At 37.6% G+C, this 24,911-nt stretch overlaps 3 protein-coding genes across 3 annotated transcripts; 1 reads left to right on the forward strand and 2 right to left on the reverse strand.

The window, feature by feature from the left end:
* Positions 1-7,809: 7,809 nt before the first annotated feature.
* On the reverse strand, positions 7,810-8,505 carry LOC107476591 (auxin-responsive protein SAUR21-like). Its single transcript, XM_016096430.3, has one exon. It carries the CDS (start codon positions 8,437-8,439, stop codon positions 8,143-8,145), a length of 297 nt encoding a protein of 98 aa, XP_015951916.1. The 5' UTR covers positions 8,440-8,505; the 3' UTR covers positions 7,810-8,142.
* A 750-nt stretch (positions 8,506-9,255) lies between these two features.
* Positions 9,256-9,700, forward strand: LOC107476594 (auxin-induced protein X10A-like). Its single transcript, XM_016096432.3, has one exon. The coding sequence runs from the start codon at positions 9,336-9,338 to the stop codon at positions 9,615-9,617; it is 282 nt and encodes a 93-aa protein (XP_015951918.1). The 5' UTR covers positions 9,256-9,335; the 3' UTR covers positions 9,618-9,700.
* Positions 9,701-22,986: 13,286 nt separating this feature from the next.
* LOC127745640 (TMV resistance protein N-like) lies at positions 22,987-23,900 on the reverse strand. The gene has a single exon (XM_052258726.1). It carries the CDS (start codon positions 23,633-23,635, stop codon positions 23,093-23,095), a length of 543 nt encoding a protein of 180 aa, XP_052114686.1. The 5' UTR covers positions 23,636-23,900; the 3' UTR covers positions 22,987-23,092.
* Positions 23,901-24,911: the final 1,011 nt, after the last annotated feature.

The following is a 24,911-nucleotide window of genomic DNA, read 5'->3' on the forward strand; positions in this document are numbered from 1 at the left end:
GTTACAAATTAAGGAACCATGCGTAAGAGAGAAATTGATTCGAGACTTGTTTATAGAACTAGAGAATGGAAGAAGAGTTCGGTTCTGGAATTATAAAGCGGTGCTATGAAATATACTTTTCCAAGTCTCTTCTTGGTCTCAAACCAAAGAGATTCTTTTATCGAGGATTGTGAGTTTTAGGATGGATTAGAACAGATATAGATTTTTCAATGGAAGAGACAGTTGTTTCAATGGGAGATGAGGTTACTTAACTAACTTCATGGAACCTTACGGTCGGTCACGTTAACATCTCGATCAAGTTGTACCGAAATTTGATAAAAAAAAATGTGTTTATTCTGTTAACTCTTTAGTGCAGGTTATGCACGCAGAAATACTTCCAAAAGATATAACAAGTTATAGTTTTACTAGCACTATATGGAGAGACATTGTCCCACCAAGAGTTGAATTATTTACTTGGTTTGCCTTGGTTGGGCGAGTTAATACTAAAGAAAAATTGTGTCTGTTAGGTGTTATTGGTCTGAATGATATTGTTTGTGTATTATGTAAAAAAGAGATTTGTTCTTACCAGCCCGAACCGAGATATAGGTCGTTCCTTCTGGTAAGGTCGGCAAACTTCTAAGACGCGTTCCAAACTTCGTCGGCAAGAGAGAGCGGTGGAGGTGGGTACCTGCAAAGGCACTCCGACGCTCAAGTCAATAGGTGAACATATATGAGGACTTTTTCTTAGAAAGATTGCATACCTCTTTCGTTCCTGTCCTTTGCTTTTATACTTGTTCGGATTGGGATGACCGTTTTATCTAGGTCGTAACGTCTGAGGAGAGAATTAATCACATGTCCGACGTTATGGAAATAAATGCCGATTATTGCGAATGTTCGGCCATTATTGTGGGTGCGTTACCGAGCTATAATTCATAACTGATCTTACTGGTCATATCACAGCCCCCAAGCTTAGCTTGGCTTTGAGGAGACGGGTTGAGCTTTTTTGACGAGTTATAGCTCGGTGTATGGAGCCCCCAGGTCAACGTGGCTCACTCAGTAGTACTTTCTCTTCTTCTTTTTTTTTTAATGATTAGAGGGTTCAAAATGCATCAGTATAGGGCCTGTTTTATTGGGCCTTGTGCATAGTCATTATTATGATTGGGTTCAACTTCCCAAGTTGGTTCATAACCGTTCTAAGTGGGTGTTGATGAACGGTTTAGATTAATTGATGGAACTGAAAAGTTCATTTAATTAGTGGCTTAGAATGAGGGTGGTTGCTCTGTTTTTCCGTTTAAGTGTGAAGCTTCAGTTTTTCATAGAAGCATGAGTACCAGAGGTTAGTAAACCTTCTTTACTTCTACCTTTGTTAATTTTTCCTTGAGAATGGGTGATAAAAAGAAAAAAGTTTTTACCTCAAGTCGAAAGTGTTGAGGATTATAGTTGGGTTGATAGGGACGTGCACATACGAGGGTCATTGTTTTCTGATGTTGAGAGTGTCAACAGGGTGAATCTGGGTAGGATAGTTAGGGCTGGGTTTCGGCTGGAGTTGTTGCCATGCAGCCGGTCTGATCGCGTTTTTCATAGAAGAAACGATTTTCAAAGCTTTTATATGTATAGCTGCGTCATGGAGGAGTTGCAAGTGAAACTTCCTTTTACCAGTTTCGAATGTAATGTGTTGAAACAACTGAACTGTGCGCCCTCCCAAATACACCCTAATGGCTGGGCTTTTATTAGGTGTTTCCAAGGCTTGATGGATTTCCTTGAAATTAAACCGGATTTAGAACTGTTTTTTTGTTTGTTTCAGGCTAAAGGGGTATGGAAAGGCCTGTGGATTAATCTGAATAGTACACTAGGTTTTTCGGTTTTTAAACTTTATAAATCGTCTTTTAAAGATTTCAAGGAAATGTATCTGAGAGTGAAATCGGTTGATGAAGAATTTCCGTTTTACATTGATGAGCATTTGGGGGAAAAATTTCCTATGTACTGGTGTTGCCACCCGCAACACATACTGGGCCCCGAGCTCATAAATGGTCAAAATGAGTGTATAATTTCGTTTCTGCTAGAGATGGTTGAGAAAAGTGGTTTAATTTCGGTTTCTGATTTACTTCCTTGGGAGGAAGATAAGGGCTCTGTTATAGAATACTTTGGTAAGGATTTGAAAAACTGTTTTCTAGTGTTACCTGTTTTTGATTGCCTAGCTAAATAACTGTTCAATGTTTTCAGCTGGTACTTTTCCAGGGGTGACCGCATCTAGCTTAAGGTCTCGATTTAAAACAAAAAACTTTGAGGGCTCATCGTCTAATCAGGACAAGGCTGATGGGGGTGCCGAGGTTAATCAGCCCCTGCCGAGGAAGAAGGCGATTGTTTTTAAGAAGAGGAAGTCAGAGTCAGCTTTGTCAGGTGATATACAGGGTAAGGAGGAAAATGTTCAGCTGGATGATTTGTCAAATTTTTTGATGAAGCAGCAGAGGCTACACCTATTTGAAGAGGAAGGCGAGAGCTCGTCGGTGTGGAACAAGAAGTTTCCCTTTAATATTGTGGCCGATGAAGTCGTTCAGACTGTGACGGATATTAGGCGAGTAGAGGAGGTTGGGGATATAGGGGTTGATCAGTTTCTACAGGTATCTGTTTTTTTTTTTGTGTTTTACGAACTGAACTTTGATCTGTGGGTATTAGGTATTGGGGTTTCGGCTAGCTTGCATTGGGCGGAGTCAAGAGAAAAAACACAGGAAGTCGATTGGTGAGGCTTCGTAAGTTGCCGAATTAAAGGAACAACTCTTGCTGAAGGAAACGAACGTGACTGATTTGAAGAAAAAGTTGTCTGAGGTTGAGACTGAACTGAAGGTCCAAAAAGAGTGTCATGAGGAGATTTCTGGTTTGCTGAAGAAAAAAGAAAATGATTTGTCGAGTTTGAGTACTCAGGTGATTGAGGTGTCGGCGAAGATGAAAGAGCTTGAGAATCGTAAGGAAGGAGATATTCTGGATGCTTTCGCTGAGGGGTTCCAACGAGCTATTAATCAGGCGAGGTTTTTGTTTCCGGAAGAAGATTTTTCGGCCATGGATCCTGGCAAAGTAATTCGGGATGGTAAGCTTGTTGACGATGAAGAGGTTAGTGAGGAGGGAGGTGACGGTTTAAATGACTAATATTTTCTTTTGGGAACTTTTTTTTTTGTTCGAATTGAGAATCTGGTTTCTTATGACTGAACATTAGTATTTTGTATTTAAGTGTTTATTTGTGAAAAACTGTTTCGATTGGGGTTTGTTTGCTTCCCAATCGTGTATTTTGTTGCCCTTGGATGGCTTTAATGACAGTTTGGGTTATGGTATTTGCGCATTCGTACGATAGTAATGCGACTTTAGATATGATCGGTTTCTCCTTTAAAGGAGTGTAATTTTGTCTGGAATAAGTCCCTTTCGGGGAATGAATGATCAGTTTGATTTATATGAAATGAAATGTAAATTACATTGTATGAACAGCAGTACCTGTGAAATGTTTAATTTTTTCAAGGTAAGCCAGCCTCATTAAAACCTCCACGAGCAAAAACCCTTTGGGAAAAATTCTCATGGTAGGAAAAAGAGTACTGGCCTGCTGATTTGCTAACTGTAGTATCGCTTTAGGGAGCCAACATTCCATGTGCTAGGTAGTTTAGTGCCATTTATGTCTTCTAACTTGTATGCCCCTCTGCCGAGGACTTCAGATATTCTGTACGGACCATCCCATGTTGCTGCAAGTTTCCCATGGGAGGGAGGTCGGCGGGCTTGTTCTGTTTTTCTGAGTACCAAGTCACCAGTGTTGAAGGACCTTGGTTTCACCTTCTGCCCATATCGTCGGCTGAGTTGCTGCTGTAGTGCTCGGTGTCGAATGGCTGCTGTTTCTCGTATTTCTTCGATTAAATCGAGTTCTGCTTGCCGAGCTTGATCATGTTCTTTAGCTATCGTCCGCATTGAGCCATGTGAGACTTCTATAGGGATCATAGCTTCAGATCCGTATACCAAACGGAATGGGCTTTCCTTTGTTGTTGAATGAGCAGTAGTATTATATGCCCATAATACTTCTGGCACAAGCTCGGCGCATAACCCTTTTGCGTTGTCGAGCTTTTTCCTTAAAGCCTGGAGAATGACCTTATTAGCGGCTTCCGCTAATCCGTTTGACTGTGGATGTTCGACAGAAGAAAAATGCTGTTTTATTTTAAGATTCTGCAAAAAAGCTTTGAAACTTTGGTCGATAAATTGACGGCCATTGTCAGTTGTAATATTATTCGCTATACCAAATCTGCATATTATGTTTTTCCAAACGAAGCTTATCATTTGTGCGGATGTGATTTTCGCCAAAGGTTGTGCTTCAATCCATTTGGAAAAGTAATCAATTGCAACTACCAAGTATTTTACCTGTCTTGGAGCGGTGGGGAATGGTCCTAGAATATCGATTCCCCATTTTTCGAATGGCCAGCTTACCGTCGAATGATGAAGATGCTCTGCTGGTAGATGAATGGTCGGCGAATGCCTCTGACAATTATCACATGTTCTGACCTTGTGTTTGCTATCTTCCCATATCGTCGGCCAGTAGAACCCGGCTCGGAGGATTTTCTGTGACAGGCTTCGAGCTCCAGAGTGTATTCCACAAATTCCTTCGTGTGCTTCGGATAATACAAGTTCGGCGTCTGCCCTGTTCAAACATTTTAATAAAGGTCGAGAGTATCCTCGCCTGTACAGGTTATCATTTAACAGTGTGTAATAGGAGGCCTGTCTTCTGAATTTACCTTTATTGTCAATGTGACTCGGAATTGTTCCAGAACGGAGGTATTGAATGTAAGGTTGTTGCCAATTATCTTTATCAACAATGTTTAGAACGTTATGTGTATCAATGCTCGGCTTGTCTAGTGTTGACTGTAAAAGAGTAGTGGTGTGTGCCTGTGTAGTTGCTAATTTCGACAGAATATCCGCTCTATGGTTTTGTTCCCTAGGTATGTGAATGATGTGGATTGTTGAAAAATTTTGTAATAGTTGATGGACAATATCCAGGTATTTTAATAAGATCGGGTCTTTTGTTTGAAAACTGTGGTTCACCTGTTGGACGACTAATAATGAATCACAGTAAACTCTTAAATTATCAATATGTAGATCGGTTGCTAACCTGAGCCCTGCGATGAGGGCCTCGTATTCGGATTGGTTATTGCTAGCCTTGAATGAGAATCTGAGGGAGTGCTCGAGGACTATCCCATCTGAGTTTTCGAGTAGTATTCCAGCGCCGGCGCCTTGAGGGTTGGAAGCCCCGTCTACAAATAAGGTCCAGGTTGGACCTGATGTGTCTGAGCATGGTTCCGTAAGTTCGGCGACAAAGTCAACTAGGTATTGGGACTTGACCGACCCTCGTGGCTGATATTGAATGTCAAATTCCGACAACTCAATAGCCCATTTAATTAGTCTTCCTGCTAATTCGGGTTTTGAAAGAACCTGCCGTAAAGGTTGTCCTGTTCTGACGATGATTGTGTGGCTTTGGAAATATGGTCGTAGGCGTCTTGATGAGAATACTAAAGCTAAGGCAAGCTTTTCCAACCTTGGGTAGCGAAGCTCGGCGTTTTGTAAGGACTTGCTCACGAAATAGACTGGCTGTTGGTTCCGATCTGTTTCTGTTACAAGTGCAGAACTAATAGCAGTGTCAGTAATGGATAAGTATATGTATAACGGCTCGCCGGATTTTGGTTTTTGTAAGACAGGGGGTTTTGAAAGAAATTCTTTTAAATTCTTGAAAGCCATTTCACAGTCCTGGTTCCATTCAAAATGCTTTGCTTTCTTTTTTAAACATTGAAAGAAATTTGAGGATTTAGGTGCTAAGCATGGTAAAAATCTAGATAAAGCGGCTAATCGTCCTGTTAGCCATTGAACCTCTTTTACTGTGGATGGGCTTTGCATGGTGAGTATTGCTTGACATTTTTCTGGATTTGCTTCAATTCCTCGGCTTGTGAGGATGAATCCGAGGAATTTTCCTCCCTGCACTCCGAAGGTGCATTTTTCTGAATTTAGCCTCATGTTGTATCGTCAGATCTGTCCGAAGATTTCAGCTAGGTCTTGGATATGAGAGTCGCCGAGCTTTGTTTTGGCTAATAAATTGTAGCTTCTGTGTATGGTAAATTCTACCACAAATTTTGGATAGTCTTGCGGGATTTTATAGCCTCTATAGTCTTTACTCTTCTATCATATTGCCTTAGGGGCATAGAATAATCAAGAGAAACCGAAATAACAGAAACACAATGAGCTTAAATAATATTTTAGATTTTTATTAACAATAAGTAATGAAACTAATAAACACATCCACTTTTGCATGAAAGCAAAGGGAGAAAAAAATCTACCAAAGCACTATTGTACACTACAAAATTGGTTTCAGCAAAAATGTTATGTCAGTCTCTTTGCTCTGATGAACAACTTAAGCCTGAACTGATATGATATCTAGAACATATCTTCTCTACATGGAATTGTGAGGCCACCCATCGGATGAACATATCCGAATTCTTCTTCTGCTTTACTCAACAAATCTTGAAAAGAAGGTTGGTTCAAGTATGCTATTGGAATCACAAACCTCTTCATGTTTTCTCCCACATACACTGCAAGATAACCTTTTGGGACTTCTCCACTCTTTGAGGTTACTTGTGTAGATTTTCTGATACCAGGTAAACGGAAGCCCATGGTTTCTTCTTGGAAAGATCTCAAATTACTTGTAGAAGAAGCAAGTTTTTTTAATTCTGATGTTTTAGTTTGTGTTTGAGAACACAGAGTTGAGTGTATATATATATATATATATATATAATCTGAGGTACTTCTGTGGATACTGATCTTTATGGATTTGAATGGTTAATCAGTTACTTGATGATGCGGTCTGCTGGTTTGGTGAAGAACAGGCTCATGAGCCATCACAAGGTGTTGTAGAAGATTTGCTAACAAGATCACTTCTTGAAAATGAAATAGCTTTGCACAGCTAAGAACTTAGTTATTATTTAACCAATGCAATGCCTTGCTTCATAAGTTCAAGACATGATCAAGACATGTAACGTTTTCTATAATATTTATATGCGAACTGACAGCTAAAAGTACTATATCTTGAAATTTGAAATCTGATATACAATCCATTAATTTGGTTTGTAGCTTTTGGATAATTTCATAGAGAAAGAAATAATTGTAGTTTTTGGAGGCAAGAAGGGACATCGACCCTATCGATGGTTGTCTACCAATCAAAATCAAAGGTGTTATTTGTCACAACTCACAACAGCTTGCATGACAAGTCTTGTGAAGAGTACAGAAAGTACTTCTGAATGTAGTCTCCATCTACATCCTCACATTTTTTTAACCTTCAAAAACATAATTAAGCATATAATTCATAATTAAGTATATAATTTAATTGGAGATTGAGACATTGCAGCAAGGTAAACTCAGCTACTGACATATCCCTTTTTCTTTTAAGTTTCACTTTGATTTCTCTGCTGGGAACCATAGAAAAAAATTAGTTTGATCACTTTTATGAGTTGTACTTGTTTTAACATGTACCACAAACTTGATTCTCAAATTAATCTGTTCATTTTGCTTGTAATAAACCTTAAAAAAATCATCAACTCTTCTCAAATCTTATCACAATTCAATCCAAATAGCAAATTAGTATTTTATTTGATAAAGCTAGTCATCAGAGAAACATAGCAAAAAGAGAGACACTATGCTAAATAAGAATTCACATATTGCCATCAACTGATGATGTTTATTTCATAAATATAAAAAAATGTTTATAATATTTATGGAACAACTCAATGCTCCTAACAAAATTACATAGAGCTGATGGTGCATTTTCATCTTTTCGATCATCAACTCAAATTCTCACAATCAACTCTATCCATTATGGGATTTTGTGTGATCATCAATTGGATAAAGCATGAAGTTATATCCAAAATGCATGGTCTCCATTTCAGCAAGATTCAACAGCAGAATGGATTGAAATCTTTGGTCCTAGTCCTTCTGAAATGGCTGCAAAGATCATAACCTGATCAATTTGCTCTCAAGCTGTTGTGATCTGCTACTAACTACCACTCGATTCAAGTAGCTTTTGCATTGGTGTTGCATGCTTTTGGCATATCAGTGGAAAGAAAAGCATGTGAAATGAATGATGAACCTGCTTGCTTTCTAACTTTTTAACTGAGAAGTCACACTGCAAAAGATGTCTTCACTACAAGGAATTGTTAGACCTCCCATTGAGTGATTAAATCCGAATTCTTCCTCAGCTTCACTTAACAATTGTTGAAAAGCAGGTTCATGCAAGTATGATATAGGAACCATATATCTCTTCTTTTGCTCCTCTTCTCCAACATACACTGCAAGATAACCTTTTTGCACATTTCCAGACACTTTTTTGCCACCTGAAAGAGAGCGGCTGAGGACACGTTTAGCATGGATCACCGAAGAAGGCAAACGAATAGCCATAGTTTTCTGAGAATGTGGATTTTTTTTCCTTTTTTAGAAGAAAGTACTTGTTGATGGATAATGTTGTTGTGAAAACTTGATGAAAGATTCTGAGATGTTGCATGTGTATATATAGAGATAGATTTACTCAGCAATATTTAGAGATAAGCAACGACATGAAATTTGGTGAGACAATAACATTTTGATGAATCACATGGTTCTGTTGTTCAAAGCACTCTCAAGATAACAATTATGATTGAAACTAGAAGTATATATTGGGACATGTACCCAACAATTTTAGTTAAAGATGGAATACTTGGCACCCTCATGTTCTAAAAATCATAGTACAATAATTTGTGGATGTAGGAACTTTCCTCTAGACATGGTGGACAGAAACTATATTTTGGATCAAGGATTAAGATTTTAATTACATGATTTTCTTTTTGTTTTGCTTTCTTTTTTCCCTAAGCAATTATGGTTAGCATTGGCCTTATTAAAGCATACCAAATTACTTTATTATAAAAGAGGATGTGGATATACATGAAGAACCTAAGTGATATGTTTTGAGCCTGTCTACAGCATAACAAGTAGGCCATGACTTTATTTGCATTATATTGGCCTCAGTCTCTAAAAGTCTCTTTCTGAAGATAAAACTATGTTGGCAAGAAACCTCATTGAAGACAAGACAATACCATGTGATCTCATTTGCCATTGTCTCTCCCTAGACCCCATCGAATAGTACATTAACCATTCATTTCTGAAGAGAACTACCTATACATAACATATATCTGTTATATCTATATATCTCACCAATCACCATGCCATTCTCAAGCAACACAAATCAATAGCAACAATCATTCTTCTTTACACACTTTGAGATCATTTTTATTGTTGTTTGTGTGAAGCAACATAAAACAATGGGCTTTCGCTTACCAGCTATTAGAAGAGCATCATCTGCTGTTAGCCAAGAATCTTCCAAAGCTGTGGAAGTTCCGAACGGCTATCTCGCAGTCTATGTTGGAGACAAAATGAAGCGGTTTGTGATTCCAATTTCATATTTAAATCAACCTTTGTTTCAAGAGTTACTAAGCCAAGCAGAAGAAGAATTTGGATATGATCATCCAATGGGAGGTCTCACTATTCCTTGCAAAGAGGATGCTTTCATGGACCTCATCACTTCTCGCTTGAATGGATTATAAGTAATATTAAAGGAAACTCACATAGGCTAGTTGAGAGACAGTTTTATACAGAAGGCACTTAAACTTTTTTTTTTAATTTTATCCTTCTTTTGTAATGGAAATTACCATCTCAGTGAGATGTGAAAGATGTAAATATTAGAAATTTCTCCCTCACAATTTCAATGGATTGATACATTTTATCAACAAATATTTTTAGATTACTATTGTTTTGTAAGTTCCATATGTTCTTCACATGTTTTTTTTAGCTGCTACTGTTGCAAGAAAATAGTGTGTATTAACTAACAATTGAAATTGGAGCTGAATTTTGAGAGATATTAGCTGCCTGGCCTTAATGTTTTCAGCATCAAAATTCCCCTTAATATTTATTCTTACAAATTTAGAAGTTTTTTTTCCAAAAATCCTTAATAATGTGTAATGTCTGAAATGTAAGTATACCCATTGTTGGTTGGATCCTTTAGTTGCTTTTATTATTAACCATTTTTGTTATCAATTTGCTAAATTTCAGAACAACAACAACAATAACAATAATAACTGAGACTTCATATTTCATATTTACATGCATGTGACTATGTGATGATTCTTTTCTTTTACTATATAGTATATGAATATATCCTAAAAAGACCAATAAAAACTTATCGACGATATAGTTAAGGATATTGTAACAAAAAATTAACCAATGTTTTTAGGAAAATTTTTAGCTTAATTTATAGAATTATATGATGTGAAATAAATAAACTATAATTGAATATTTAGTTTTGAATCCAATATTTTTAAAATGGCTGAAAAAAGTATGCACCTATAGAATTAAGGACTTGATGATTGATTTATTGTTATGTTAACTAGAATGAGACCTGCACATCCATTAATGATAGTATATAATAAATATTTAAAATGGCTATATTTTGTAGAATTAAATTAAATATGTGTAAATTAAAGTTAAATTTAAAAGGTGTTTTGTTTAAAATAATTTGTAGTATAAAAGATTTAAATGTTGGAGTTGTACAAAGTGATATTTTTATTTAGTGTGTGTTTGGATTACAGTTTACAAATGGAAATTTGTATAAAATTGATTTTGCAAACTTGATTTTGATAAAAAGTAAGTTTGTGTTAAAGTGATTTATATTTGACCATTTTTGTATCAAAATGGATTATAGTAAAATAAATATTGTTTGAAAATTTTAGATATATATTTATATTTAATAAAATATGTTAATTTTTTAAGTATTAATGTGAGAATGTTAATTTAGTATTTTTTTTTACATCGTACTCTTATTCCAGTACTCTCAATAATCTTATTCTTAATATTATTGAAATTTAACATTTATGATTTTATTATTATCTATGATTAATTTTTTATTTAATTTATCTTTTTTAATGAAATCATAATCTATATTATAAAAAAAATTACACTAAAAGATAGTATACGAGAATTACAATTATAAAAGAGAGTACTAAAAATAGTAAAAAATTAAAATTTACTTTGTAGTGATTGAAATAAATTTAAAAGTTCTAGATGATGTTTAAAAATTCACAAGCAGCAATGCCAATCCAATTATTGTCATCCACAATGGGAGATGGATCAAGGCTCACTGAACCACCCGTGTTCTGTTTGCTGAACCACCTTGGAATTTTAGTTCCTGGAACAACACCTTCAATGCTGCATCGCGGGTTCAGCTGCCACAGTAGAAATTAGGTACGATTAACAATATAAGTTCATAATATACACAGAAAAAAGCGAAATGGGAAAAGAAAGAAGGAATTGAGGTTGGTACCTGAATCATTTTTATCATCCATGAAATAACTGTCACACCACAACCTTCCCTGTCACTCAAACTCGGGCAGTTGAAAACATATATTCCTCCATGGCAATATCTTCCACTGATCCCTGCTATCGGCATAAAGGTACTAGGCAACCACTTTAGATGCTTACAGTGCTCCAAGTTCAACACCCTTAGCTTGGGAAGTTCCTTGATGCAATCAGGTGGCGTAACAAAATTGTTTCCCCCTATGTTTAATACTTCTAAACAACGTAACTGTCCAATAGCATCAGGGATTTGAACTAGATTACAGAAACTTATGTCAAGAAATACCAAAGCTGGGAAACGGGACAAAGAAGGCACCAATGAACCAACTGAATTCGAACACCTTCTAGAAAATAAAAAATGGAGAGGCCTTGTAAGAGTTTTGCATATGGATGATGTCATGTGGCTTTGCACACTTTGACCTGAATTCAACTGCTCGCTCTGTCTTGGATTCTCTAACAACTGATATTTAAATAACTTCGAACAGCCAGATAGATATAAATGTTTAAGAGAATTAAGATGAAATATGCCATTGGGAATACTAACAAGATTTTTGCAGTTTTCCAAATATATGAAACGAAGTTTTTCTAGAGAACCAATAGATAAATCAAGGTGAACAAGTTTATCACATCCTGAAAGATTTAACTGCTCAAGATTTGGAGTCCGAGTTAAGATGAGTATCTTTACAAGGCTTTTGCAGCGTTCCAGATTCATGAAAGCAAGTTTTTCTAGAGAACCAATAGATAAATCAAGGTGAACAAGTTTATCACATCCTGAAAGATTTAACTTCTCAAGATTTGGAGTCCGAGCTAAGATGGGTATCTTTACAAGGCTTTCGCAGCGTTTCAGACTCAAGATACGAAGTTTTTCTAGAGAACCAACAGATGGATCAAGGTGAACAAGTTTAACACATCCTTCAAGATTTAGTACCTCAAGATTTGGGGCCTGAGATAAGTTTGGTATCTTCACAAGATTCATAGAATGACTTAGTACTATATGTGTCAAATTAGGTAGATCCTGCAACCAAAATAAATCCAATAAAAAAAAGCAATATTACTCTATCTAGTTAACTACCTTCCAACTCATTAATTTTTTGTCCTTTTTCACCTAATTGTTTTCATTACTTATACATTATTTTTGTTCCTATATATCATTTTTTTTCTCTTTCAACAATTTATACTCTTTTAATATATATGACCTAGTTGTAATAATAATATTGTTAAAAATAGATAGTATTTATGATTCATAAAATATAAAATTAAAAAATTAAATATTATTGTCAACTATTCAAACGTTACATTCCTACTTATATATTTTGTCGAATATTTTCATTTTTATGCTATAGTATATATTTAAATGTAACTTTTAAAAGAGAAAAGAAATAATAAATAAAAGTAACTACTTAAAAAGAACAAAGACAAAAATGATATGAAATCAAATAAATAAATTTTAATTTAATATTTTTATTCAGAAAGTATGTATTCTTCCTTTCTAGTTCTTGAAAATAACCATTATTAGCAATTGGTTTGCGGTTTTTGGGTGTTTTGTCATAGTAATGGTTTTTGAAATGGTTGAACTGGTTACAATTATGGCTTTCGTTTTAAACAGATGCAAATCTTCATGGGGAAAGGTCATCACCATGGAGACGGAAATTAAAGTTCCAAAACGATTGTTAAGGCTAAAATTTAGGATGAAGAAGGAATCCCTCCTGACAAGCAAATGCTTATTTAGTACTTTTTTCTATATTAACATATAGAGAGATGTTTATATAGTAGCTTTTTTTTATACTTATTTTGAGATTGCTTACTTCATAAATGAAATCTAAGTTTTATTTACATGTGAATAATATTTTTTCTTATCATTACGCTTTTGATATACTTTCAGGATGATAAATAATGTTGTGTTCATTGATATCCTTATATGAATAACATTCATTATTAGTTCTTTTCCACTTCAATGTTTCATTTTATCTTTTCATATATTCAGATATTGCATATAAAACGTTAGTGTTTGATTAAGTAAACATTCTATCTCAAGAAATATAAAAACTATAAACGGCAATTATTAGTTTATTGTCAAAATATTAATTTATTTTCGTTTCATACAAAAAGACTTTTTAAATTTTAGATAACATCTTATCTTTCATTTGTTTCTATAATGGTTAAATTAATTTTCTTTCACAAGAGTTATAAAAAAATTTATTCTTTCATAGCATTTTAATTTTTTTGTTTTGTTAATTAAAAAATTTGTTAAATTATATAAATTCTATCATATATGTAATTATTAGGGTAAAAAACCCAAATGAGCCAAGGGGAGCTCATTTTTACCCAAATCCGCCAAATCAAATTTTGCTACAACAATCTACCAGATCTTATTTATATATAATTCGAATAAAAAAGATTTAGAATAATCTTTGCACATAATTCGAATTGATTAAATTCGAATTGATTAAATTCGAATTACTCCCAAGCACTTTTCCCACGTAATTCGAATCAACTAGCATCGAATTATGATGCAAAATTTGTGACTAATTCGAGTCGACTTCATTCGAATTATAAAGAAGAAGTTCGAATTATATCAATTCGAATTACATGGAGAAGGACACACGAGTAGAGTTCGAATCATATTGATTCGAATTACTTGAATTTGGCTACACTAAGTAATTCGAATCTACTTGTTTCGAATTACAAGGGATTCGCCTATATAAGGAGTTCGAACAAAGTTCATTCGAATCACTTTCTCATTCTCATACCCCACCAAATCCCAGAGAAAACGACCAACATTCGGGCTGAGTAAGACCAGAGTGGCATATTCATGCGATGGGGGACGATCCGGGGAGGCTTTATCGTTTGGATGGAGTTGCTCATATCGTCGGGGTGATCAACAACGAGGTTAGTGGTTTCTGATGTTGCGCTGTTGATATTGTTTTCTGTTATTGGTTAATGGTAGTGGTTGATGAAAGCGGTTTATGATAGTGGTATTTGTTCGTGGTTTATGATAGTGGTTTTTGTTAATGGTTTTTGATAGTGGTTTATGTTATTGGTAGTGGTTTAGTATAGTGGTTTAGGATAGTGGTGTAGGCCGGTGGTTTTTGTTAATGGTTTTTGATAGTGGTTTATGTTAGTGTTAGCGGTTTAGGATAGTGGTATAGGCTAGTGGTTTTTGTTAGCGGTTTTTGTTAGCAGTTTTTGTTAGTGGTTTTTGTTACTGGTTTTTGATAGTGGTTTTAGTGTCTGTTAGTGGTTTAGGGTAGTGGTTTAGGGTAGAGGTATAGGCTAGCGGTTTTTGTTAACGTTTTTAGTGGTTACTGTTTGTTGTTTTTGGTTAATGGTTTTTGCACGTGGTTTATGTTAGCGGTGTATGTCTGCCGTTTATGTATGCAATGTTGGTCGCTGGTTTAATATGTTGTATCGAACGATTACTTTTTTTGTTCTTTATGAAATGAGTTGTATATGTTAGTGGTTTGTGAAAATGTTCTAATTATGCGGTTCATCTACTGCCCAACCTCGGCGTTGCATATCCAGCGTTAGACGGCAGCAGGGGATGCGTCTTGATGAGAGGTACGTTCCGTATTTGTAGATGGCCAGATTGTACCATCTTGCGAGACTGAACGACAGATAGTTCTGACTAAACGAGCCCCTTGTCAGTGCATTCATCGAGAGGTGGCGGCCTGAGACACACACCTTCCACATGCCGTTCGGAGAGTGCACCATCACGCTTCAGGACGTCGCATACCAGCTGGGGTTTCCGATGGATGGTCATTACGTTAGTGGTTGCCTGACAGACTTCCACCTATACATTGAGGGTGGGAGGCCTGCTTGGACGTGGGTCCATGAGTTGCTCAGTGTCTTACCTCCTGAAAACCAAATTCAAAAATTCGCAGTCAACTGCACATGGTTCCAGGAGACATTTGGAGAGTGTCCCGACGGGGCTGATGAGGAGATAGTTAGGCGCTTTGCCCGAGCCTATATCATGATGTTGTTGGGGACACAGCTGTTTGCCGACAAGTCCGGCAATCGTATACACATCAGATGGCTACCCTTTGTTGCTAGACTTGAGGAGATGAGTGGCTACAGTTGGGGGTCAGCGACACTAGCATGGTTGTACCGATGCATGTGCCGAGTCGCCAACAGATGTTTTGGAGGTTTCCTTTTTTTAGGCCTCCTGGGTATGATGCGTTTAGTTGGCCCCTTGCCTCGAGGTACCTTTATTGTTTTGTATCATGTATTGTTATTGTATTTATTTTCAATTATGCAAGCAATTTCATGGCTTTTAGAATGACTCATGAATGCAGATACATGTTTAACTTATTATGCAGGTGGTCTGGTTACAATCCTGGGATTAGCAACAAGGGACCTCGGGTACAGATGGCTCGCCTGAAGATAGACTTGTTACAGCCTCGGGATGTAAGTACACTGAGCCCATATCTATATCTAGTCGTTCTTTCAGTTTATATGGTTCGAAAGAAACCTCTAACTGATTTTATATGGTTTTTTCAGTTCATATGGATACCCTATAGCGCACTCGACGTCATTCAGGTTGTCCATCCGGAGGTCTTGGAGCCTCGGCATACGATGTTATGGCGGTATGTGACGTCCCTGATATATTTTGCGGTTGTTGAGTGGCATCAGGTTGATAGAGTGTTATCGCAGTTTGGCGGCGTACAGCCCCCACTGCATCCCGCCCTGAACATCGACTTCTTGATGTCGAAAGACGGGAGAGGAGGTGACCGTTGGTTCCCGTCGCACTTACCTGACTGGAATCTTCACTGGCAGAATCGTGCGGAGCACATTTTACAGTTCGATGTTGTGGCCAACCCGGGTCCCTCGCATGATTTCTTGGCATGGTGGCATCAGCGTGGAAAGAGATTCCTGTCGCCAGAGATGTACTTGGGGGATCCACGAAGTATTCCTATTCCGGATGAGGCGACGCAGAGGGGTGCAGGCCGAGTTCTTGAGATGGATCGAGCCCACGATGTTCCTGACAGATGTCGTGTTGAGAGGAGAGCTCGAGTCGGGACACGTCGTAGCCAGCGTGAGTGGACTTAGCTGGATCATGCTATGGAGGACGTTGAGGACGCAGGTAGGGGTGGCGGGATACGACGTGGGCGTGGAGGCAGGAGAAGGGGGCTGCTGCTGGAGAGGATGCCCATCAGCCTGGGAGGGATGCAGCTGGAGGAGGTGAGGCAGTCGGGGTTGATAGGCCCCATCAGAAGGGCATGATGGTGAGTGGTATGGATCCGGTATGGGAGATCCCTCGAGTCACACTGATGCTGGGCTTGGTGGTGGACCTCTTGGAGATTATTTCATCGGTGTTCCCGGTGACGATCAGACACTTCAGGACAGTACTCCATGGGTGAGTCCGGGCTCCATGTTTCCAGACTTCCTTGCTAGTGACGGGATCGTAGCCGAGTTCGGTGGACCGCATTTCCTTGAGGATATCCGGACCATCATGCAGGAGGATGAGGCTGCACGAGGACGGGCTCAGACAACAAGGGCACATGCACCGTTAGATGTAGATCTGAACGAGCCTGCCACGGTGCCTCCTGTGCAGACTTTTGCCCTGGGTGGGACGCCAGCATCCGCACATACTCTTGGGTCACATTCAGTTGCCGGCCCGTCATCATCCAGACCCGTACATGTCCCGCCCAGGACACCGATAGAGGATGCTCCGGATGATGACGTCGACTCGATTGAGGATGAAGAGCCACTTATTCGGAGACCTTAGAGGACACGGGTTTCACGCCGTTGTTTCACGGGTTCGCACATTTTTAGATGATTCGGGGATCGTCGTGTATTTCTTCTTGTTATGTTTTTATTATGTGTCTTGTTAATTGGTTATCGGTGTTTTGAATGAGTTCCTTTAGGTATTTGTTCATCCAGCAGTTACTTTGATGTTATTTTATGTCTTATCAGACACTTAGACATAAAGTGTACTTTGCTTATGTAACTTAACTCCATAATTAGAAAGACAATCAACATACATATCTGGTACGAAATACAACTTTCACGATATATAAAACACAACTTAGTTCCACCTAGAACATTGCTTGCCAAGTTAAATAAAATACACCTGCTAAAACTGATATAAATAAAAACTGACAAACCAACGTTCCTATTCATTCACCCTGTGCCGGTGGGTCGTCCGGCCTGCGAACAACTCCAACGAGTGTGTCCTGGTTGCCTGCAGAGGCCACATCTCTTTGGCCGGTTCGGATCCGCATCATCCATGTTGGTGCGTATGCAAGTAGACCTCGGCCGACCGTCCTTCGCACGCCTCATGTTCGGATCTGGTATAATGGTGGGCCCGGCATATGGTGGCTAGAAACCCTCCGGGATGGGAGATGTGAATCCCATCTGATAGACACCGAAAACAGAACTAAGGCGATAGACTTGGTGGACGTAAGGCTGCCAAGTAAGATGTGAATAAGCACAGCATGCCAGTGCGTGAGAACACGGGAAATGAAGTGCTTGGAAGTATCCACAATCATAAGTCTGAGACCCTAGTGAGACCCTGTAGCTACCAAGTGAGAACGAACCTGTCGGAGTCGTTTCAGCCACGGTGTACTCCGAGTTATCCCTGTCATAAACAGTCACCGTGAAGCACCTGGCCGTCTTCAGGTTGGTCTCGATACACTTTAATAGGTATTGACTGAATTGTTGTCCGGTACCCATCTGAGCCTCGGCCTCCCTCCCCTTACAGACAAATAGCTCCGCAAGCCTTCCGTATGTGGCCTTCACCAGCAAGCACACAGGGAGGTTCCTTACCCCTTTCAGGATTGAATTCACACACTCAGATATATTGGTTGTCATGTGCCCGAATCTCCGACCCTCATCACAGTACTGTGTCCACAACGAATACTCAATTCGGTTCGCCCAATCACAAATTGCCGGATTCTCAGAGCGCAGAATGTCAAACCAGTAGTCGAACTCCACTTCGGTCTTCGCATATGCGGCGTTCACAATAAGCCTCCGGGCATCTTTCCCCTTGAAGGTGAGGGCGAAATTCGCTGCAACGTGTCGAATGCAGAATGCCCGGTATGCAGCCGGAGGTAGCCATCCCCCATCGGGAGCCTCGAGTGCTGCCTTGATGCCGTTATGCCTATCTGAAATAACTAACAGACCTGACTGAGGTGTCATGTGCTGACGGAGGTGGGAGAGAAAGAAGGACCATGACTCAGCATTCTCACCCTCAACTAGTGCGAATGCACAGGGAGTATGTTGGAGTTCCCGTCCTGTGCAATCGCCACAAGCAATGTTCCCCATACTTGCCATATAGATGGGTGCCGTCAATACTCACCAACGGCTTGCAATGACGAAATGCCTCGATACAAGGGGGAAACGTCCAGAACATCCTATGAAAATAAGCCTGACTCTCGTCCAGCTGTCCCCTAACTCGAACAGGGCAAGTCCTGAGGACTGCTACAGTACCAGGCATCGTCAACTGAACTCCTAACATCCACCGAGGGAGCTCGTTGTACGACTCATCCCAGTCCCCATAGATGATTGCAACGGCCTTCTACTTCGCCATCCACACCCTCCTATATGTAGGCCTGAACCCAAAGTGTGCGGCCGTGGCATTTAGAAGCACCTTGATGTTGACGGATGCGTCAGCCCTAACCATTGGCATAATGAATGTCGTTATCACATGGTAGTCCAAACTCCTATGGTCGCTGGAGATGGAGGTGACGAGACAGGTATGCGGTCCGTTGTACCGCTTGACTTTCCAGACGCACTTGCGTTGCCGGAGACTCAACCGAATCAACCATGTGCACCCATTCCCAAACTCAGAACACTTTCCCACGTACCGACGATAGTCAGACTCAACTACCTTGTACTGTACCCCTCGGCGGATGCTGTAAGTCTTCACACTCAACAACGCCTCATCTTTATCCTGAAATTGTTGACCAACCTGGAACTCTGTCATACCGATAGACCCTTCTGTATCTCTAGCGCCAAATCCTGCAAGCTGCCCAGGATATTCGTCCTGCCTCATGGCATCCATGTCCAACGATGAAAAATGGGGTGGGTATTGCTGTGTGCCAGAACTAGATCCACCTGTAGCCCTTATCGGATCACTCGCTCCAACATCACCGCCGCTGTCATAAGCGATCATATCCAGCTCGACATCATCGTCATCTGGATCATCAAACAATCCCTATCCAACACTAGCCGGTGTAGGACACTGTACTTCGGTCGGAAGATGTTCCCCATATCCAACCTCGTCTCCAACATTGCCGCTGAGATCAACAGCGAACGATGGGGAGGCGGCAGGCTGGATCGGTGGCTCATACACTGGAACGGAGGATGAAGCAACCGCAGGTCTCGAGCTCGAACCGGCCACCGTGGCTATAGTGTTGGCATTCCGGTTCGACCCACCCGAGCTGGATACCACGTCAACCAACTTTGCCAACAGCTCTGGTGTCCTCACCTCGGAAAACTGCTTACGAGAAAGAAACATGGCCTGCAAGTCCTCATCACTCCCGATCGTGAAACAATCATACTTCACCGTATCATGGAGCACCGTGATTGGAATGCGATAGAAAAACTTCTTAACCCTTTTCACTCCTTCCAGACCAAGCTTGACCAGCACGGAGCTAACGAGAGCATCGTAGCTGGTCGTTGGGCTCACGATAATACATAGAGGATCCTTATCAATGAACTTCACACCAGACCGAGTTTTTCTCTTAATCGATCCTCTGTGGTGTACTAGCACTAGAAAACTATCCTCACTAGCCATCTCACCTCTTTGTTGACAGCAACATAAGTTCAGAGCATATATATAGAGAGCTCCGCTTCACACTAATTCGAATCAATTTCATTCGCACTATATATATATAATTCGAATCAATTCATTTCGAATTACCATGTATTAGTAATTCGAATCTATATGTCTCGAAATATACATTGCGTCACCATTTCATACTAATTTGAATTAATATCATTCGATTTATTTTTGTGTAATTTGATGCTTATTGATTCTAATTACGTGGGGATTTTGCATGCATAATTCGATGCTAGTTGATTCGAATTACGTGGGAAAAGAGCTTGGGAGTAATTCGAATTTAATCAATTCGAATTATGTGCAAAGCTTATTCGAATCTTCTTGATTCGAATTATATATAAATATAATCTGGTGGATTGTTGTAGCAAAATTTGATTTGGCGAATTTGGATAACAATGAGCTCCTCTTGGCTCATTTGGGTTTTTTACCCTAATTATTATATGATAGAATCCCATATAAAAAAAAAAATCGTTGGATAGAATCATGGAAAATTATTGTTGTATATGATCATATTTATTCTTAAATTTGATGGAAGCCTATAAATATCCATGTCTATTTTCAATATGCTCATAAAAAAATTTATTAACTTGAATAAGTTTTTTCCATGCACAGTATGGATTGCTAATTTGTTTATTAAAATTTTAATTTTAAAGTTAAAATTTTTATGGGAAGTTAATATTAAATTGTTTTGTTCACAACTTTTATTATAGAATTATTAACTTTTATTAAATTGTTTTGTTCACAAATTTTATCTTATATATTTTTGAATTATTTAAAAAAGTAAAATTATATATCTTTATTCGTATGATCTAATTTAATATAAAAAGTCCATGTTAAATACTTAATTTAATCGTATCTTAATATTAAATATTTTTCATTAAACTTATCATGCCCGGGCTCTTCACTAGTTTACTTGAAACTATATATTTAAATTCACAAATAAGTTATTTAGTTGATATACTTTTCTCATCAATTATTTTAATTTATAATTACAAATATAAATACAACTCAAATTTTTTTTCCAATTGTATTTGTATATATTGATATTATTATTAATATTTTATGAATATAAAATGGTTTTAAGTAAATATGAATATGTTAATAATGACTATTTTCAAGAATTAGAAAAGAATACATATTTTATGAATAAAAAACTTGACATTTACTTAAAATTTTACATTTTTAAATTAATTTTCTCTTTCTTAAAATTTTATATTTTTAAATTAATTTTCTCTTCTTAAGATTTTATTCTTCTACCTTGATGGTATAAGAATTTAATTGAATATTTTTAAATTATAAGGATCTAATTATAAATTTAATAAATTTAACACGATTAAAAAACAATGATATTTGTCATACCTTTATTCCCTTCCAGAGTTCTTTGATGTTGCTATGATGCAGGATTAGTTGAACGAGTTTATTTGGCTGAAAGCTTGATGGCAAACATGTGAAAGGATATTTTTGCCATTCAAGATATCCCAACTCATTAGAAAGAAAATGCAGGTATCCTGAGAAATTCAAAGCTCCAAATATAATAAGCAATTTCAGTTTACTCATTTGTGATAAAGCTTCAACTTGCAACTCTTCCCTGATTTCAAAAAATTCTTTCAGAACTATGGCTTCAAGGTTTTCTGCTATCTGAAATATAGAGCTTTTAAGATTATTTAGATTCTAAATAAAAGTGGCAACCTACAACAATTTCAATAACTATATTACCTTGTTTTCTCGTAAGACATTGCTTATATCCTTTTCATTCCATAACCTGCTCCACTTTCTTGGCTCGTGGGGTGATTTTTCTCGAACAATACTTCTACCCAACTCTCTCAACAGATCGTGCATAACTATCATCCATCTATCAAGAGTTATGAGTGATTTATCAATGAGAATTCTTATACCAATCTCAGGATAAAATCCTCGAATACGTAAAATATCTTTCACGTAATTTTCATCACTTCTTGAAAAGAAACAAGCGATATCAAGAAATATTTCCTTTTCCATATCCTCAAGTCCATCAAAACTGATTCGTAGTACATCCAGAATATCTTTTGTTGGCTTTTCTTTCAATCTAACTAATGCACTACTCCATTCGGAGACATCTCGCCCAAACAAAAATGAGCCCAACACTTTAATCGCTAAAGGAAGTCCATTAGCATATTCTAATGCAGAATCTGTCAGGCTCTCGTAATCTTTTGCAACGTGATTACATTTGAAAGCTTTTCTGCAAAACAATTGGAGAGCATTCTCATCATTTAAGAGCGGAACTTTGAAAACTTCATCCGCTCCATACTCTCTCAATACATGCTCATCTCTAGAAACTATGATTATTCTACTCCCTCTACCGAGCCTTTCCCGTTTTATAGCCAACTTCTCCAATTGAATCCCCTCATCAACATTATCAAGAACTATCAGAACCTTTCTATGCCGTAACCTAGTTTGAATCACATTATTTGCCAATGAAAGATTCAATGTCGAAGAATTTTCTTCCATGAAAGCTTGACAAAGAAGTTGCTTTTGTACACCAAGTGGACCATAACCTCCGTAAATTCTACTTACGTCATCCACAAAACATGAAGCATCATATTGATGAGAGAATTTTTCATATAAAATGGTGGCAAGAGTTGACTTTCCTATGCCGCCCATTCCACAAATTCCAACAACTCGAACATCATCGTCTGAGTCCAAAAGTAGAAGCTTTTCTAACTCTTGTAGAGGAGAATGCATCCCAACTATATCATCAGATAGATTTGATGATGGTTTGGGACTCACTATGCTTGTTAAAAATAATCACTTATGACAACACAAGAAAATCTACATATCAATCAACCATAATTATTCAATAAAATCTTTGAAATGTCTTGATTTAGTTTTACGAGAGGTTATCAAATTAGTTCAGAAGAATAGATAGCAAAACATAGAAGGGGTTACTGACTTATCCTTCTTCACATCCCAGCCAGAGAGATTAGCTACTTGTGTTAGAGCCGCCCTCCATCTTCGCACTTGCTCCATCATCTCACCATCATCTTTGAATCTTTGTTCATGTTTCATAAAGGCTTCTTCATAATTTCCACTTTGCCTTCTCACCTCAGTTGGACTCACATCATAGAAAACTGGCAGAACACGCTGTCCCCGTGTTTCAATGCAGTCAGCTATCTTTGCGAGCTCTTGCAAGCACCATGTGGAAGAAGCATAGTTGATAGAGAAGACAACAATCAGAATCTGTGATCCTTCAATAGCTTGCAGAAGGCCTGCTGATATAGGTCCTCCTTTCTCGAGCCTAGTATCATCCCTGAAGGCAAGTATGCCGTGTCTGCGGAGAGCAGCATAAAGATGATCGGTGAAGTTGAAGCGAGTCTCGCCTCTAAAACTCACAAACACATCATATTTCCAATTCTTCTCAACAGATAAGGGGCTTTGGATTCTCATGCAATCCATTGTATGTGCAATGCAAATATGCAATTATAAGGAATAGTTTGTATCTAAAAGAGATGCATAGCGAGTATTCAGGGAGGAGTGTATAAATATAGTGGGTTCATAGTGAATTAGTCATTGGAAAAGTCTAGGGGGCCAGCAATTTTATTACATTTTGTCCAGCATGTAACCAGTAGAGAAAGGTGAGCCATTAGATGAAATCTCACACCAATCTCACACCATCAAATCATCATTGATGGCTAGTTGATGGTTACCAATCACAAATGTTGCTGCCCCCTAGCATTGCTCTTAGTCATTTGTGTGAAAATTCTTGCATTGGTTAGCGTAGCACGGCAGAGTGAAAATTGAACAGAATGAAAACACGTTGAACGGATGAAAAGGGAGACATACTTTTCGACGCACGTTTCTTCAATTATTGCTACTAGTGCGTAGTGCTTACACAGTCACACACACTAAAGATTCCAAAATTAAAAAGTAAAATATAACAATATTTTTATTAAATAACTTTTTTTAATTTAAATATTTTACACCTCGTGTAATTATAATTATTTTTTTAAATGTATGTATAACAAGTCATTATTTTTATTAATGTCACATCATATAATTTGATGCATGTATAAAAATTTTACAATGAATTTAAAATATAATTTCAAAAGAATGAATGTTTTGACCATAATCATTTGAAAAGAAAGAAGAGACACTTTCTAAACTACTATTTTGAACTGTTGCTACATTTTCTTAAAGATTTCTAAATTGGTATTCTCTTATCTGAATATTTTTCTTATTTTGATGACAAATTTTTGAACGAAAACCAAAAAACAAAAATAATTCTTATCGAAATAACAAATTTGCAAGTGGAGAGATTTTTTTGTGGAAACTTTTAAAGGAATCATATACTGATATACACGCAAATGATGTCTTTTCCCATACACCAACCCACGTGAATGAGATATTTTCCATTATTATTGCAACCAGTCATTGTATTCAAGATAAAGATTGAAAATTATAATTTTTACGAAAAATTAAAAGATAATTAAATATATAAAACATAAAAGGGTAAAATATACTTTTTGTCTTTGAAGTTTGATAACAATTTTAAAAATATTCTTAAGTTTTATTTTGTTTCAATTTTATCTCTGAAGTTTTCGATTTGCGTCAAATATACCTCTAACGGCAAATTTTTCAAAAAAATTAAGACCAATTCAACAACAATTTTATAAGAACAACCATCAACACAAACAAATCAATTATATTTTTTATGCATTATTGTTAGATTGGT

Source organism: Arachis duranensis, chromosome 3 (genome assembly GCF_000817695.3).
Source record: "Arachis duranensis cultivar V14167 chromosome 3, aradu.V14167.gnm2.J7QH, whole genome shotgun sequence".
Lineage (NCBI taxonomy): Eukaryota > Viridiplantae > Streptophyta > Magnoliopsida > Fabales > Fabaceae > Arachis > Arachis duranensis.

What these genes read in the sequence shown, in the direction of transcription:
- LOC107476594 (XM_016096432.3), top strand. Translation starts at nt 9,336, where the DNA reads ATGGGCTTTCGCTTACCAGCTATTAGAAGAGCATCATCTGCTGTTAGC.
- LOC107476591 (XM_016096430.3), bottom strand. Translation starts at nt 8,439, where the DNA reads ATGGCTATTCGTTTGCCTTCTTCGGTGATCCATGCTAAACGTGTCCTC.
- LOC127745640 (XM_052258726.1), bottom strand. Translation starts at nt 23,635, where the DNA reads ATGGATTGCATGAGAATCCAAAGCCCCTTATCTGTTGAGAAGAATTGG.